The sequence below is a fragment of the Neodothiora populina genome (assembly GCF_041146345.1).
Source record: "Neodothiora populina strain CPC 39397 chromosome Unknown canker_contig_12, whole genome shotgun sequence".
NCBI classification, from domain to species: Eukaryota; Fungi; Ascomycota; class Dothideomycetes; order Dothideales; family Dothioraceae; genus Neodothiora; species Neodothiora populina.
The window spans coordinates 1,799,345-1,816,788 of record NW_027191404.1 but is presented as its reverse complement, the minus strand read 5'-3'; the positions used below and the strand labels follow the sequence as shown (position 1 = coordinate 1,816,788).

The window sequence follows — 17,444 nt, the reverse complement described above, 5'->3', positions numbered from 1 at the left end:
GGGCCGCTACTGTCAGGACCAACACTTTCTGGTTCGCCACAGCCTACGTCCTCTTCTTATTTGTTGTCTTTGGTACAATCCTATTCCTCGTAAACGGTGCCATCGCGAGCGAGGATGAGGTGATCGGAGATACCAAGATTCGTGCAACCCTGGCCTCTTATCTTGGTACTACTATCCCTTATTCGCTTGTTGATCATCCCAGGGTCGGATCGCCGCATGGCTCGTCCAACGGTGCGGTACCGCTGCAATTCAAAATCAGTGGTATGATGAAAGTGTTTGGTGCTGCCGATTTGCGCTAGAGCTACAGGGCCCCAGGAGGCCTATCGAGGCTTTCGACTATAGCTGTCATTTAGACAGCGATGCCACATCCTGGTTTGTCAGGCCTTCGGGCTCGTTAGTGTCGAAGGAGTATATGAGCAACCTTAATGAAGCTTCTCTTTTCTTCCTCTACATCCGCTCCATGAGGTACTTGTAGCAAGAGGTACGAAGAAAGTATTGTCAAAGACGTGAGCCAACAACGTGTAGGTGCTGCAGGACGTGTGCTGTCTCGGAAGTGAATCTGTATAATGGAGAGGTATAAATGGTTCCCTCGTGGAGAGCTCCTCTCTTCTTCATCATCTTCTTCTTCTTCATCATCATCTTCTTCTTCTTCTTCTTCTTCTTCTTCCTCCTCAACAAACAAGCTGCCGCCGTGCGAGCGGAAGAAACTCTCAAGCTTTGAGGAGACCGGGCGCAGATACTAGGATATTGCGGCAGCGAAGGTTCTGTAACGACTGCGAGAGGCAGAAGACGATCAACAGGCACACGACCAAGGACAAGTGCATCTCATGGTATACATGTCATTGTAAGCCCTCTATGCCTTGCTTCACAGCCCATCAGAGGTTACATTCCATATATTGAGAGGCTAGCTTTGCGCGAGCCTGGACTCGATGCTGCCTGCCTCTCCCGTGTTGCCTAGGTCCGCCCTGTTCCGCATCTAAGTCAACTCTGTACGCGGATCTCCTTTACGTCTTGCAACGACCGATACAGACTGTAGATAGTTTGACGTGGTGTGTGTAGGTTGTTACACTGCCGGGTGTGGAGTCATGAAGCTATTGGAAGCCATCCGTAAAGTGTCGAGTGTCGTGTGATCTTCGAGTACGCTTGATCGTCCAGTCTGCTACGCTTCTTCGCAGAGACACGGAGTTAGCAAACTGGCGATGGCGCTAATGGGGCAACACCTCGAATATATCTCGGGTGAAAGTGGAAATGCCGTCGTGCCAAGGTTGGAGCATTGACCATGACCAGCGACCTCCGGTTTTGCTCGCCTCTGCTCTCCTCCTCGACCACGTCTCTTGCACGACCGACATCTCCATCCTTCTCAAACCATTCAAACTCCCTTAATCACCGTCACAATGTTCAAGAGGTATGCCAAACGATCGAGATGTGGTGGCAGCCGTATGCTCTGGACGACTGTACTGACGCGCCGCTCAACAGTGGACTCTCCCGCGCGGTGAGGGCAAATGCTTTCCGCCCGGCACGCCTCCAGCGCGCCTTTCAACCTCTGAAGCCTGCTTTCGCCCCTGCCTTTGGCCAGAGATTCGCTAGCACCGAGACTGCAACCGGTGGAAAGATTCATCAGGTCATTGGTGCCGTCGTTGACGGTATGAAAAACTTTTCCTTGGCGGGCTCCGGCAAGCCGCACAGAGCTCCAGCGAACTCCAGCGAGCTCCAAGAGACGGACAAGTGGTCGCTGACGCAATGGTACAGTCAAGTTCGACTCCGAGAAGCTTCCCGCTATTCTCAATGCTCTGACTACCGAGAACGGTGGCCAGAAGCTCGTGCTCGAAGTCGCGGTAAGACCCAGGAAGATAGCGGAAACACTCGCAGATGGTAGAACTAACATTTCTGATAGCAACACTTGGGTGAGAACATCGTTCGTTGCATCGCCATGGACGGTAAGTTGGCAAATCTTGTCTTCGAGATGTTCGGTTCATAGTAAAAGGTTGTCTGATGCATTCCAACAGGTACTGAGGGTCTCGTCCGTGGTGCTTCCGCTCTCGACACTGGCAACCCGATCATGATTCCCGTTGGTCCTGGTTGCCTTGGTCGCATCATGAACGTCACTGGTGACCCTATCGATGAGCGTGGTCCCATCAAGGCTGTCAAGATGGCTCCCATCCACGCCGACCCCCCATTGTTCACCGAGCAGTCCACTGCTGCTGAGGTTCTCGTCACCGGTATCAAGGTCGTCGACCTGCTCGCCCCTTACTCTCGTGGTGGTAAAATCGGTCTTTTCGGAGGTGCCGGTGTTGGAAAGACTGTGTTCATCCAGGAACTTATCGTATGTTTTGCTTCGACGGACTCGGCCATCACCCACACAATCTAACGATGATACCAGAACAACATTGCCAAGGCCCACGGAGGCTACTCCGTATTTACTGGTGTCGGCGAACGTACCCGCGAGGGCAACGACTTGTACCACGAAATGCAGGAGACGGGTGTCATTCAACTCGACGGCGAGTCCAAGGTCGCTCTTGTCTTCGGCCAGATGAACGAGCCTCCGGGTGCTCGTGCCCGTGTTGCACTTACTGGTAAGTCCCATACTCAGCGTTTGCCCTTCGCACCTTCCCATTGCTTGTCGTTCATGTCTCCCCTCACCCATTGCTCGTTGTAAATGTTATCTCCTTCGCGCTTTCCTATTGCCAATCTGTTGGGAACGCCCTTGCCATTGGACCATTACCTGGATATCATGGAGTATCATACACGCCCTCGGCCGTCGTCTTCTGGATTTTTGGTTAGCCAGCCGTTAGTCTTCTCGTCGTTTTTTCGTCTTTTTCTCGACGATTTCTCTCGGAACTTTTTTTTGGCTTCGGCACTCCACTTTTCTTTTACCCACGGCCATCACGATGGCACCACCCGCAAGAGTCGAGAAGAAGAAGGCTGGCAAGAAGACCGATCTTGCGAAGGCGGGCCTGAAAAATGGCAACAAACTCACCTCCTACTTCTCTCCCTCCGCCCCTCTTTTGCCCTCCGCTGCTGCCTCCGCCCGCCCTGCTGCCCCCACTCCCCTCTCCAAGGTCGTGAAGACCAAAGACGAGGAGGAAGACGACGACGACGATGTCGTCATGGTCGATGCCCCTCCCCGCAGCAGCATCAACAGCAACAGCAACAGCCGCAGCAACACCAGCACCTGCACCAGCACCAGCGAGGACACCAGCAACACCACCACCACCCGCAACACCGGTACGTCCGGGGTAACAGTCGACGAAGACGGTGCTATAGCCATACTAGAAGACATGTGCTTTACCTTCGCAACATTAAAAGTACCCGAGTGGTACCTGAACCCTACCTACGGTCAACTTATGGCCACCCGCTCCGCCTTCGATGCTATCACGGCCCTGGCGCCAATGACCTGGGCAGAAGGACTTGGCGATGTCTTGTGCACAGACACTCCCCCTCCGCCAGCCTTTTTTGAGGACCTGCCGCTGCCCGCCGCTGGTGAGAAGCTGTGGGCAATTTACGCGGTGGTGATGAAGAAGACGGGCGAGACGCCCATTCTGTACATTGGCAGTGGCACAGACGCCGCTGGCGGCGTCGCCTCCAGGCTGAGAGTTTATCGCCCGGATGGCCACCCGCTCCCCCGCTTCGTGCGCCTCTCTTTCGAGAGAGGTTGGCATGTCTCTTCCAAGGGTCTACTTTGCTGGAGCCCTATACCCTCCGCTGGCGTGGCTGGCTCGGTCCGAGCTCGATTCTTGCTGCTCGAGACTATCTTCACGATCATTTTCCACGCATGTAGCTATGCCGCTACGGATGGTTACTTCGAGCATATCCTTCCCTGGCCCCGGGACGCCGCCCTCCTCGAACCCCTCTGTTCTCACCTCCCGATCCTCGGGCCGATTCGTGGCAACCTCACTCTCTCCCCTGCCCAGGCGGACGCTGTGGCCGCCTTCCGTAAGGAAACGGCTGCCGAACGGGCGCTTGCGGGCTCCCAAAGGCACCGCGCTCTTATGCGCGCCCTAGATCCAGAGGCGTACAGGGAAAAGGTTCGCCGGGACAAGAATGCCTGGTCGGTGGATCGCCGACCGCAAATCAACGCTACTGCGGGGCGTGTTCGTACCCGCAACATCGAAGGGGGACGGTTTCATTGCGAAGATTGTGACAGAAACATGCAGTCGGCCGTGGCCCTGAAACGCCACCTCACCACCAGACCACAGGGACAGAGTGGCTGGCAAGATCAAGCCGCCGCCGTCAAAAAGTGCCGTCGCCGTCGCCGCCAAGCGGGCCCGGGATAGGGCCAACAAGAAATTCTGGTGCACTCCGTGCGAGAAAGGTTTCGACCACGCCTGCAGCCTCAAGAGGCATGAGACCGCCGCCAGTCACGCCAAAAAGGTGCTACGGGCGGCCACCAAAGCCGAGGCCGAAGCTGAGGCCGCCGACGAAGACGAAGACGAAGATGATGACGATTACGAAGACGACGATGAAGACGAAGACGACCTCGACCTCGAATGAGCCGGCCCCCCTTTCTTGGCCTCTGGACTTCTGGCGTCTGGCGTTTCTGGTTTTTTTTTATTTATTTTTTGTTCTGGTAGTTTTTTTCTTTCTTGCTTCATCACACAACGTCACACAACATCGAACAACCCTGAACAGTCATGCTAACACTCTGCAATGTAGGCCTTACTGTAGCTGAATTTTTTCGCGATCAGGAGGGACAGGATGGTGAGTTCAGAATATGCTCAGCTGAAAAAGGCGACTTTGTGGTGCAAAAACTGATGTTGGAACAGTGCTCCTCTTCATCGACAACATTTTCCGTTTCACCCAGGCCGGTTCCGAGGTGTCCGCCCTTCTCGGACGTATCCCCTCTGCCGTCGGTTACCAGCCCACTCTCGCCGTCGACATGGGTCTGATGCAGGAGCGTATCACCACCACCCAGAAGGGTTCCATCACTTCCGTCCAGGCCGTCTACGTGCCCGCTGACGATTTGACTGACCCTGCCCCCGCCACCACCTTCGCCCATTTGGACGCCACCACTGTCTTGTCCCGTGGTATCTCCGAGTTGGGTATCTACCCCGCTGTCGACCCTCTCGACTCCAAGTCCCGTATGCTTGACCCCCGTATCGTCGGTCAGGACCACTACGACACCGCCTCCAAGGTCCAGCAGATGCTCCAGGAGTACAAGTCCCTCCAGGATATCATTGCCATTCTCGGTATGGACGAACTTTCCGAGGCCGACAAGCTTACCGTCGAGCGTGCCCGTAAGCTCCAGCGTTTCCTGTCCCAGCCTTTCACCGTTGCCCAGGTCTTCACTGGTATCGAGGGTAAGCTCGTCGACCTCAAGGACACCATCAGATCTTTCAAGGCCATCATGAACGGTGAGGCCGATGACCTTCCTGAGGGTGCTTTCTACATGGTCGGTGACATCGAGTCCGCCCGTGCCAAGGGTGAGAAGATTCTCGCAGACCTTGAGAAGTCATAGATTACGTGCGTTTGAGAAAGGGAGATGAGGGGATGAAGGGAGCTTTTCTCGATGTTACAATACCCTGATTCTCTCTTCCACCGCCCGCGGAGCCAGCGACATTTTGTACAGAACTGAAAAAATGGGGAGTTTCGCATGGTTTCATCATGATGTGGGTGAGACGGAGGAGAGGTCTTGGATTTTCTTATCGCGAAAGCTTTGTGTACTCTAGAAGAACTTTTGCTCTGTCCAATTTCTTTGGTGCACACACGGATGACTGGTTGCCGCGCTCGATGTGAAATTAATCATTCAGTGACAGCGCCGCACGTGAATGATACCAACTACAATGTTGGTTCTAATAAACCCAACATACCACAAAGCGACAACATTGAGAATAAGTTCATCTAAAAATGTCTATGACCCTTGTCGCCAGTAGTCATGTCCTGGCTCATGTTTTTGATTTCCTCGCTGTTGCCGACCCAAACTTTCTTAGCATCCTCCCACTTGCCAGCCCCGAACTTGTCCTTGCACCACCGCAACAGCTCATTGATCTCCCGGCGGCTTTCTTTCTCCAGTGCCTCTCTATCACCCTGCTTATGTTTCTGCAGGTTCTCGACAGCATCCAGAAAGTCTCTCGTACGCTTCTGGGCAGGCGCCTTGCCTACTCGGTACTGATCTTTAATGCTATCCGCCTCTTTTCTCTCTTCATGTGTAGCCTCCCCCCAAACCGAGATGAAGCAATCGCTGTCCTGCACATCGGCGTACCAGGCGCGGGTGTTGTCTAAATCACCCTCGATCCTGTGCAGCAGGCCATGAATATACATGCCTTCATATGCGGGCGCGGACTGCATTTTCCTGCACAGGAAATGTGCAGAAGGTAAGTCGAGATTGAGGATGTGCAGCAGAGCTTCTAAGGCAGGGTGACAGTATAGTGAGGATATCTTGTCCGTGAGCGTGCCATCGTAGCTCTTCCCTGGCGGCAATAGCGGAGTGGGGAACGTCTTTAGGCGGTCGCAGATTGAGTCGAAGGACTCGGACGAGTTGGCTGAGTACACGCTGCTGGACATTTCGTTTTTCAATTGGTGGTGATATATTGCGTCTCTAAACATCACTCAGACGATTCAAGCATACTGTACATTCTGGTCCCCCGCGACTACATTGCTGGACATGGCATCGCCTTTTCCACTGCTAACCCGTGTCACAACCGTTTAGTGACTTTAAGCTCCGTATGCAACTTGTACGCATCATCTATTGAGCGGGAGTGATCCATATTGATGCGGAGCTAAATGCAATTTGTGTACCACCACAAGCAGTGCGTCATTCGATCCTCGGGGCCACAGCAACCCTGAGGAGCCCTGGGGACTCCAAGGTTGAGCCGGAATGGTGCAGCAGAACAACAGGTTTCTTACTCGGTTGTCCCCACTCGTCCTTCTACCGCATATTTCGCGGCTCTCAACAAGGACAGTATAAGAAAGTTGGTAGCACACATATCCGCTCTTCTATACCTTGTCCTCCCGTCGCTATTGCTTGCCTAAAGTCTTGTTTCCCGCGCTTCTGCATCCTACTCCAGTGGTTCACGGCTCGCTTTGCTCGGCACTACGTCATCATATCTAATTCCACAGGCACCAAAGCACCACGCCAGGCTGTCGATCACGAGGCCAAGACAGGCGGTTATCTACTATCTGATCTGCGAAGATGGTAGGCAAAAGAGCGCTGTCATATCGCTCCACCAAATCACAAGCTACTACTAGTGGCAGCAATGCCAATGGCAATGGGGATGGAAACAGCGACGACCTCGAGAGTGGTCCTGCACCCGCGAATGGTAGTGGCTCACCTCCGAAGCTATTCAAGTTCAGAGATGCAGCTGCTACGGCACTCGAGGACAGCCGTAGAGAGGACTTGAAGAAGCAGTTGCTCTTTGGTCTGAAACAGGTTGATCTGGAGAGGTTCAGGAAAAGTGAGCAAGATGTACGTTTTGAGTATCATGCGTAATCTCTTGAACTTATGAGTTGTTACTAATATGGCATTGTATCTTTAGCTCAAAGACATCAAGAACAAGAAAGTCAGAAGTTTCTATGAAGACCAAAATAATCGTCTGAATGACTGGGCCGAGGTAGACGCCTTGGTAAGGCATCTCGCCGATGATGTCCTTGATTCCTTCAATCCAGACGCCGACGGTGATGGACTCCGAGAAAGAGAGCGAGGTATTCTATTGCAGGACGGCAACATCTGGGAGTTCCTGCCTGAGGACGTCAAGAAGGACAGGTTGCAAGCGGAGAAAAAGGCTCGATGGGCTATCAACATCAACGTTCTTGCCAACATCTTGCTATTGATTGCAAAGGTATGTGCATCCCGGATGTTCTCTAGTGCTGGATTTACAACTAATCTCATCCATAGGTCGTGGCTGCATTTTTCTCGTCTTCATTATCTCTGATCGCATCTCTAGTTGATTCTGCTCTCGATCTGCTCTGCACGCTCATCGTCTGGTCCACCAATCGTCTCGTGCAGTGGCGCCTGAAGGCTCTCAACAAGCGTTTCCCTGTAGGACGACGTCGTCTTGAACCTCTAGGCATCCTCGTCTTCTCCATCATCATGGTCATCTCATTCATCCAGATCCTTCAAGAGTCGGTCACAAAGCTAATGCCAGACGCGCCGCATGAAACTGCGGAGCTGCCTGCTGTTGCCATCGGCGCCATGCTGGCCACGATCATAATCAAGGGCATTATTGGACTCGGTTGTGTCAAGATCAAGACTACGCAGGTGCAGGCGCTTGCCCAGGATTGCAAGACCGATGTCTATTTCAACACTCTGTCTTTGCTGTTCCCTTTCATCGGAGTCAAAACCGGTACTTGGTGGCTGGATCCCGTCGGCGCCGGTTTCCTGTCTCTTTTCATTATTTATGATTGGGCAGGCACCTGTTTCGAAAACATCACTCGTCTCTCCGGCCAGGCTGCCGACACTGATCTCCAGAAGAAAGTCATGTATCTCTGCTACCGCTTCAGTCCCGTCGTCGAGGGCTTCAAGAGTATCACTGCATACCACGCTGGCGACGGTGTTTGGGTCGAGATTGACATTCTGCTCAAAGACGACACCAAGCTACACAAATCTCATGACATTGCCGAGACTCTACAGTACTGCTGTGAAGGACTGAATGAGGTTGACAGAGCTTTCGTCACGGTTGATTGTGAGTGCCTTCCGTTCCCTCGCTCATTCATTTTCACTCGTCCCATGTTCACTTCTCGTAACACAATTCTAATTTCAAATTACAGATACAACACAAGGCCCCACAGGCCACGCCTCCGATGCCGAGCGAACATAAGTAACGAGTCGAGAAGCAACCAACTTCGTATCAAACCACGATTAGATTCGGTTCAATGTACCATCTTCATTAGTAGAAGACCTACATCCAAAAAGCTCGCAAGCAACGAAACAGAACAATCAAAAGCAATGAATCCTGGGCTATCTGTTAACAACGATGATTGTACGATTAGTACGGGAAAAAAGACTCGTGTATATATGCCTCTTACTTTAGGAGAAACGATACTACATACGCCAAGATCCCAATATCTATAATAACACAAAATGTACATTAACGAATCACCCTTCCTTGCTTTTTCGATATCACAACAGATAAGTGACTCTCTAACAACCTACCTGACCTACTGATGGAAGCAAACGTGTACGCTCCATCTACTCCACAAGCAACGCAGCCGTGGGACTTACTTCCCGGTACGAGTCTAGTCACTTGTCTCTCAAGTACATGGGACGTGATGTCAAGTCAGACACGATTTGTCTGGGAATAGTGATGATCATGATAAGTCCTTGAGTACGAGATGAGTCCAGTTCTAGTGATGAGTTCACCTCGAGTTATGAGTTCGAAGTCATCTTCTTGCACATGTCGTGTAATGTGTGTCATCTCATTGTCATTCCGTGGTGTTTAATCTATCTAGGGATTGGACGACTCGTCCAGTCACCTTTCATGAGTGCTGCGAGTGTCGTGAAGTTGAAAAAAAACACAAAGCCTTCCTGGCTACGAATCGCTGCGACCTTACTCACAGCTCGCTGCACTGAAAGTAGAATAAAACCTACAGACTTTGTAAAGAAAACAAAATGGAGAAAATCGTGGGTATAGTACTATGCGCCGACAATGCATGCTCTCAGTCCAATACGAGATGAACCCCTCTGAACCGTCATGTCATAGTGTGCTTCATGCCATCATTCCATCATTTCGCGCGAGTATCCTTGTGACCGATCCCGCGCAGCTGTTTGAAAAGTCTTACGTTGATGACTTTGATATGAGAGAACTTCTTCGACCAGCCCCTGGGATCCTTGATGGCTGAAAACCCAGGAGTCTGCTCTGGCTTGCGACACTGTTCGTGGACGACTGTGAATCGGCGGAATGATTCCCGCTCTGAGATGCACCAACCTATGAGTAAAAACATTAGCACAGCTCAGTAGGAAGTCGGTGAGATAGGACTTACCTGCCAACCACTCGACAAGCCAATTAGTCGCGCTCTCTTCGTCGTAATCCCATTTTCCGATATAGTCGGGCATCTCCGCTGATGGAGGAGATATGAGACGAGGCGGCTCGGGAGATATAAAAGGGTCGATGGTCTTGTCAGGAAGCAGCCCCAAGACAATGTGCAGAAGCTCAAGTCGGTTCTTGTGACGTTCAGGATCATCCTCCGCCGCGTATTTGTCAACCAGGTCTACCAGCCATTCTACCACGTCCGGCCGTGTCAATAGACAATCATTCTTCCGTACTGTGGATTTGACATTCAACTCTTGGTCGAAAATTCTGAGTACCTCCACCGCCAAGTGGGGGTGGTACTCAAAGACATCATCGGTAATGAGCGTAACTGCGCCCTGTGGGAACAGTCTGACGCACGAATACTTCGTAGCCGCCTCAGGATGGCATCTCAGTGTCGAGTCGACTCCCAATTGGAAGAGATTGTAGTGCGTCGTAAACAGCACCCAATTGAATGCCGGAATCTGGTGATACTGAGTGATTGTCGGGTGAAAGAGTACGACACCTGATCTTGCAAATTCCTTTTGATCACATCTAAATTGATCCCATGACGCGTGGACACCTGCATTGTAGACCGAGGCGCCCATCTCAAGTAGACAAGCAGTGATCAGTTGAACCTCAACCGTCTGTCTGGACGGAAACATCAAGAAAACATTCTTCTCGAGCTTCTGATCAAAGCGTTGGAATAAACGACGCTGATCAAGGTCAAATTGCTGCAGGCAGATACGTTGTAAAGGAGTCAAGGATTCCTCGCTTGCGAGATTGGAGATCCTGTATATGGGGGTCGTCATAGGCTGCACAAGGAAGCGCAGCCCAGAACTTGTATTCACTTGTGGTCCGATGAAGTCCCAGTCATCATAGTTCATAGGGTGAACAATTACGAGACAGTCGTGGTGTTGTATAACCGCTCCCGTGGAATTGATCAACATGTAGTTGGCAAAACTTTTGAATGCAGCATCCGCTTCCGCGTGCACAATATCGCCAGTATAGCAGGAGCTATCGGCCTGAACAGAGTAAGTCTTACTCACACCTGGAATTGGAGGACCTTAGGATACGTTCTTACCTTGAAATCAAAGTTCTTAAAATCCCTTGCAAGGCAAAAGTGCTGCACCTCAAGGGTAGAGCCGTCTTTGATACGATCTGAATTTTCCCTTCGAGCCGGTGAGGGATCAAAATTTAGATATACTTGCATTCTTATGCTGGCATTGCCACCTTGAGGCGCAACGTGCAGATTGATAGAGGCCCTGAGTGCTTCAGTGCTTAAATTGTGGTTAGTATCACCTGGGTCAGCAACACGACTGACAATTAGTGATTGATCATTAAAGGTGCTGGAATTGTCTCGGAGAGACTCTGGCCCGATGAAATCATCGCAGGCCATGGTAGCTTCCGGTGATATGGCTGCCCGCAATGGCCGACAGGGCTGTGAAACAGTAGAACGATTTTGATCAGTTGAATCTGCATCAATGGTATTGATCGGGGGTGAGACATCGATTGAAGCCTTTTTTCGCTCTCTCAAGCGGTCTACATCATCTAGTACGCCGGATTAGTCAAGTCAGTACACATTAACCAAAGTCAGCGAGACTCACCCTGTCGTACGCCAGTGACATCAGGGGTGTCCTCACGCCGGCCGTAATGGCGTTCAAAGTAAGATGCTGGCGCATTCAATGCATTTATGTTTTCGTGGTAAAACTCGCATTGTACAGTAGAGAATCTGCACCAGCCCTTGGCCCAGAATTGACACATCATCGGTTTCTTGGGTGGGTAATGCCCTGTATCTGTATGAGCAAAGCTACAGTATGCTCCTTTACCACAATGTCCCTTCATCCAGTACCTGCAAGTTGTGCTGATGTATGCTTGACTGGGTTTTATGGATGAACGTGGCTCAGCAGAGTTCTGCACATGGTCGACAATGCTTCCCGGCTCCTGCGGTGGGCGTTCAGAACTTCGCTGAGCTCTCGAAGAGGTGGGTCTATCAGGTTGATCGTTTGCGCTTGATGAGGCTCGCTCAACCAAAGTGTGATCCTGATCTACTGGATTCTCTAATTTCCCAGTGCGAGGATCGATGTACTGTAAAGCGCGCGGATCGGGTGGCAGTTCACGGCTGGCCCATTTTTGTATCGCATTTTGCTGTGAAAGCTTGCCAAATTGAGCATCCTTTGGTGCAAAGCCGGTAGAGGTGTCGAGTCGTTGTTTGCGTATGTTGCGAGCTTTAGGTTCATTCCAATCACTAAATATACTCTTCCCCACACGAGCCAGTGTGGTATCTGACGGCTTCGATTGAGTCTTTGGTACTGGTTCAACTTTCGTGCTCGTAGGTATCGTGCTGGCTTTTGTCACAGCACTCTTGATGAGCCTCATGCTTGAATTCGGTACATTTGCAGCTTTGCTCCTTGCAACCTCGAGAGCTTGTTTGAATGATACCGTCTTTTTAGCTGTGACGGATTCCGGATTCGTCGTCAACGCCGATGTCTCACGCGGCGCGTTGTCCGTACATCTTCCCGCAGAAGATGTCGAAGTTTGTTCTCGAGATGGCTCAGGGATATTGTCTTCAACCTCGCTAGGCGTCGAGTCGAAGAGCGAGTCCAAAGACTGCCTGCGTACAATCGGTATTGCTTTCGACGAAACAGAGGTGGACCTAACCTTTGATGGACTACGCTTGCGCTTTAAGCTAGCTTGCTGTTTGGTCGGATGCAATGAAGACGCCATTTCAGCGGCATCGTCATTGTTCTTCTTAAGCACTGCAGTGCCTTTCTTCTTCAACGACTTTGTGTCATGGACGACTTTCTGTGTCACCAAGGCATCTTTCGTCTGGGCATGGCCTTTGTCCACAATGCTATGCATACCATCTACGTGTGCTACCTGCGCTTGACTTGCTCGATCTCTTCGAGCCTGGTCGCCAAATTCATCTGCCCCTGAGTTCGTACTCTGCTCAGCTAAATTTGGCCGACTCGGAGAGAGCGAGGAGCCAGTAGTGGAAAGAGCTGGAGGACCATCTCCTTTGTCTATTGGCTTCGCCTCAAGTAAAGGTCTCCTAGACGATGAGGCAAATAGGCTGGGGCCTAGCAGAGTGGCTGTTTTGATAGTACCGGAGATGTTAGTGGGAGGTGATGCTTGGATTCTTGACTTGTGAGAGGCTTCCTCTCCTAATCTTCTGAGTTCTCGCAGCTTGTTACGTTTGGCTTTGCGACGAGCTCTCCTTTCCTCGAATAATTTGCATTTCTTCTCATGTACCTCGAGGTTATAGCAGGGTTCCAGACCTTGCTCCTCCTTCAGTTTCCGAGTCGCCCATTCCTGTAGGGTCACTGGATCCAAGAAGTTCTCCGCTGATAGAAGTTAGGATGGTGACTTGTAAATAACTCGATGTGTACCAGAACATCGATGTGTTCGGTAAACGATGTTATAGCTGACTTACCAGGTTCCCAAGTGGATCTATACAGGGGATAGCCAGTCCATTTTACTGCATGAGAATTAGTCGACATTTTTCTCGGCAATTTGATCTAGTAGCTACAAACCTAGATATTGCATCTGTGGTTCTTCATCTTCAAGCACTTCCCCGTATCCATCTTCCGGTGACAACTTGGCTTCGGCCAGGATTCTATCTACACCATACTCGCTTTGTGATGAATCGGACACTGTAGAGGTAAGGCTGATATTCGAGTCGTTGTCATCATCGTCATCCCTTCGGATGAATAGACGACCATCTGAGTCTCGGTCCATGTTGACCGTTACCAGATGTGCCACTCTGGGGGTACGTTTGACCGTGGAGAAGCTTATTTGGCTAAACACTAGTTACTGCGCAGTCGTTTGTTGCGGTACTGGAAATCTACTGTTATCAAATGGCCGAGATGTTTTCCTTGCGACTCCAGGGTGCGTAGCATAGCGAGCAGCAAGGTTATGAATGACAAGAGTAGACTCAGAAGATGGTCGATTGATTTAATCAACACATGGTTGTTGCTAACGCGATTTCACTTATCGCCAGAATCATGCCCATCACTCTTGGGGATACATGGTACGTGCACCTCGTTGCATGCCGCAGGTTATTTTATAGGTGAAGAGGACGACAACACCGGAGTACTCTACAGTGAAAGGATACTCTATCTTTACAACACCATAAAATATGCTGCAAGGTACTAAGCAGCTACTGTATTTGACTAATGTAACGGCAGAGAGTACTGTAGATAAGATTACGAGGTAAGAGAGACAAAAGACCCCTAGATGTCTTGGCATCAAGCAGCGACCCTCAAGGCTGAATGGTTGTTTGGTTGGCAGCGCAGCTCAGAGGAGGGCGCGAGTAGTGCGAGTAATAATGCGCTGCATGCTGGGGCAGCAAAGGTGTTCCGTAGTAATGCCCTAAACACGCCCATTTCACAGGTTACAGCTTAACAACACCCTTTCCTTACCCCAGGCCAATTCACCCCCGATTGAGCTTCATTTCCTTCCCCCTCTCCCCGGCACACATATCGCTTTCTATCTAATACTACACAACACAACAGATACTTTTGCTTGCCGTCTTTCCCTGCCTGCATTTCGCCGGACAAGCCGCTCATATACCCACATCTACACCGCTCGCGCGACACCCCTCTTCCAGTCAGTTAAACATTCCCGAAGGCAACATGGCCAACGACGAGTACGATGTAAGTGCGCCCACGATGCCCCTTCCGCTTCAGGAACAAAAGCTAATGCGCATCGCAGTTTCTCTTCAAAGGTATACTATACCATTCTCTTGCCCTTCTGCTTACATACTACATCAAGAAACCCGACGAGCTAACGATTCACCCCTCATCCAGTGGTCCTGATAGGAGACAGCGGCGTTGGAAAATCCAACCTGCTCTCGCGTTTCACTCGCAACGAATTCAACCTCGACAGCAAGTCGACCATCGGTGTTGAGTTCGCCACCCGTAGCATTCAAGTCGACGCCAAAACCATCAAGGCCCAGATCTGGGATACCGCTGGTCAGGAGCGCTACCGCGCCATTACTTCTGCATACTACCGTGGCGCTGTTGGCGCTCTTCTCGTCTACGACATCAGCAAGCACCAGACATACGAGAATGTCACGAGGTGGCTAAAGGAGCTCAGAGACCATGCTGACAGCAACATTGTCATTATGCTGGTCGGAAACAAGAGCGATTTGAGGCACCTCCGAGCCGTGCCTACCGAGGAGGCCAAACAATTTGCCAGTATGAACACCCCGTCCCCCTTGCACATATGTTACAAGCCGAAAAACAACCAGCTGACAATTCATTTCCAGGCGAGAACAACCTTTCTTTCATCGAGACGTCCGCCCTTGACGCTAGCAACGTTGAGCTTGCCTTCCAAAACATCCTGACAGGTAAGTGCCAAACCACATATAATCCGTGATTCGGTGGAACGTCTGTCTGACGGAATACCCTTTTATCAGAAATCTACCGCATTGTCTCAAGCAAGGCGCAATTGACCGAAGGCGGTAAAGACGACGGCCCAGGCGCTGGCTCTACCATCAACCTCCCTGCCACTACTCCCCCAGGCGGAGCCCAGAAGAGCGGACAATGTTGTTAAATTGGGTGTTCGTTCCAATGCAAGCCTTTTGTCCCCTATGCAATACACGTGACGAAGATGGTTAGATGAGCATTCAAAAGCCGTTGCCGACTTCTTCCGCGTGTGCTGCTATAGGTAGAGAGGAAGTATGTGATCGATCGGCTGCTGTAAAATTCTCTGGCAAGCATACACATCGCAGAGACCGGTAGGATATCAAGTTTCAAGACACGAGCTGGCGAAAGAGAATGGACAAGAGTTGGGAGAAGACTTACCTCTCTTAATATTGAAGCGAAAGCTCTCGGGAATGAGGCGGGACAGACTTATCACCCTTCAAGGAATGTCAGGCGCGGGAGCAACGAGGGAAAGAAAGGAAGGAAGGCACGAATGGGACCATCAAATCCCGGAATGACGGCGTTGGAGGCGCAAGAATCAATACATGCACACTTTACACGCAACTACAGCAACAACGACAATCACCACCATCATCACCCCACAGAGCAAGGAAAATTCATGTGCTTTGTCTGTTTTCTGTCTTTGCTGCTTGTTGACCTTTTTGGGTCGTCTTTTCTCCTTTATATGATACAAACACTACGCACAATCCTCTTTCTCCTATCATCTCCGCCACACCCGCTAGGTGCTGACGGGCTTGACATGCATCGGGGGCTCCACTGTACTTTTCCCATGTCCTCGACATCTTTGTATCGGGATTTTGTTTTCGTCGTGAGATTCGATTATTATTATGGCCTTTCCCGTTTCATATTGGTAAATTCACATTCGTACACAGTTCTACCCATCATTGTTCACCACGGACTATCGAATATATGAATAAGCCTCTGCTGTCATGACCCAGAACACTGTTACGAGATTATGGGGAACGACTCTTTTCAGTGACCTGGGTCATCTGACATCTGATGCCTCCGATGAGTATAGGAAGTTCATGCACGCCAAGCAGTCTGATGGCCTTCCATTAGACGTTGTGCGCATCTAATGCTCCATATTCTAGTCAATCATGACCAGCAAAGTGTGCTAGATCATATATACAGCCGATGCCTGTATGAATGCGTGTACGAGCTGCTGGGTTAGTCATTGGAATAATGGGAGCATTTACATTGGGCCCCTTACCTGACGATATCTTATTGATCTGGACAGACGTCATTCGCTTATCAGATCAAGTTGCTACTCTTGGCGCTCTAGTAATCTGAAGGTCATCATCCGGGGTAATCACAGCACCTTTTTGCCCAAGCCTGAGCACTCCTTCATCGGAGTTCCTGCACATATATTGTATAGAGCGCATCCCTTGCTACCTTGCTAGGGAGTAATCGTCGCGCGCAATACTGAGGCTGCTCAAAGTATCAAGCCGCCCACAACGAGCCGCTGCGGCCACAATGTTCTGTCTACGAACATGGATACCGGTGCTCTTCTTCATGTATTGGCATGCTATACCATGATCAAAGAACTCACGTATTAACATTGTAAGCAGCTCTAATGTCTCCCCTCTATACTTTGTCCTCTTCGTCGGCGCAACATATTACCTCAATCGACCATGCATTTACTGCTCTCTCCTCCTCACGATCCTCGTTTTCTGTCTCTACGACTTCCACAGCGACTGGTTTGAGTCACAGCCCGGATCATTGCCACCGCTCGATTATGAGACTTCAGAACCCCAGACCAAAACTATGTTACAACATGCGGCCATAGAAAGCGCATCACTTGCCGCTTCCGTCCTCAATTCTACAGCTGGATCGGTGGTGAAGGGCGCAGTTGATGCGGTCAGAAAGAAATCGAGTTTGGATGTACAGCCTTCGATAAGTGCAGCTGAGTGGTTTAGAGAGATTGTTGGGAAAAAGGAATGGCGGATATCCTGCCTCGACATTGCTATCCGCCTTTAGTGAAGTGCAATAAAGATAGAAGGTAGATATGATCAAGTTTGTATTATTTCCAGGAAGAACATGCAATGCGCCTTTTCTG

General features: G+C 50.7%; 5 protein-coding genes across 5 annotated transcripts; 3 read left to right on the top strand and 2 right to left on the bottom strand.

The window, feature by feature from the left end:
• Positions 1 to 1,394: 1,394 nt before the first annotated feature.
• On the top strand, positions 1,395 to 5,455 carry AAFC00_001283 (uncharacterized protein; the record flags this gene model as incomplete). Its single annotated transcript, XM_069340454.1, has 8 exons — positions 1,395 to 1,405; positions 1,477 to 1,643; positions 1,750 to 1,835; positions 1,895 to 1,937; positions 2,007 to 2,323; positions 2,381 to 2,573; positions 4,654 to 4,698; positions 4,764 to 5,455. The coding sequence occupies 8 exons, from the start codon at positions 1,395 to 1,397 to the stop codon at positions 5,453 to 5,455; spliced, it is 1,554 nt and encodes a 517-aa protein (XP_069203923.1).
• A 383-nt stretch (positions 5,456 to 5,838) lies between these two features.
• Positions 5,839 to 6,501, bottom strand: AAFC00_001282 (uncharacterized protein; the record flags this gene model as incomplete). Its single annotated transcript, XM_069340453.1, has 1 exon — positions 5,839 to 6,501. The coding sequence occupies one exon, from the start codon at positions 6,499 to 6,501 to the stop codon at positions 5,839 to 5,841; it is 663 nt and encodes a 220-aa protein (XP_069203922.1).
• Positions 6,502 to 7,129: 628 nt separating this feature from the next.
• On the top strand, positions 7,130 to 8,753 carry AAFC00_001281 (uncharacterized protein; the record flags this gene model as incomplete). The annotated part of the gene is made up of 4 exons (XM_069340452.1): positions 7,130 to 7,402; positions 7,473 to 7,775; positions 7,832 to 8,618; positions 8,704 to 8,753. The coding sequence occupies 4 exons, from the start codon at positions 7,130 to 7,132 to the stop codon at positions 8,751 to 8,753; spliced, it is 1,413 nt and encodes a 470-aa protein (XP_069203921.1).
• A 904-nt stretch (positions 8,754 to 9,657) lies between these two features.
• Positions 9,658 to 13,679, bottom strand: AAFC00_001280 (uncharacterized protein; the record flags this gene model as incomplete). Its single annotated transcript, XM_069347907.1, has 6 exons — positions 9,658 to 9,860; positions 9,916 to 10,966; positions 11,026 to 11,492; positions 11,549 to 13,285; positions 13,375 to 13,419; positions 13,475 to 13,679. The coding sequence occupies 6 exons, from the start codon at positions 13,677 to 13,679 to the stop codon at positions 9,658 to 9,660; spliced, it is 3,708 nt and encodes a 1,235-aa protein (XP_069203920.1).
• Positions 13,680 to 14,575: 896 nt separating this feature from the next.
• Positions 14,576 to 15,497, top strand: AAFC00_001279 (uncharacterized protein; the record flags this gene model as incomplete). The annotated part of the gene is made up of 4 exons (XM_069340451.1): positions 14,576 to 14,600; positions 14,750 to 15,139; positions 15,211 to 15,291; positions 15,361 to 15,497. The coding sequence occupies 4 exons, from the start codon at positions 14,576 to 14,578 to the stop codon at positions 15,495 to 15,497; spliced, it is 633 nt and encodes a 210-aa protein (XP_069203919.1).
• Positions 15,498 to 17,444: the final 1,947 nt, after the last annotated feature.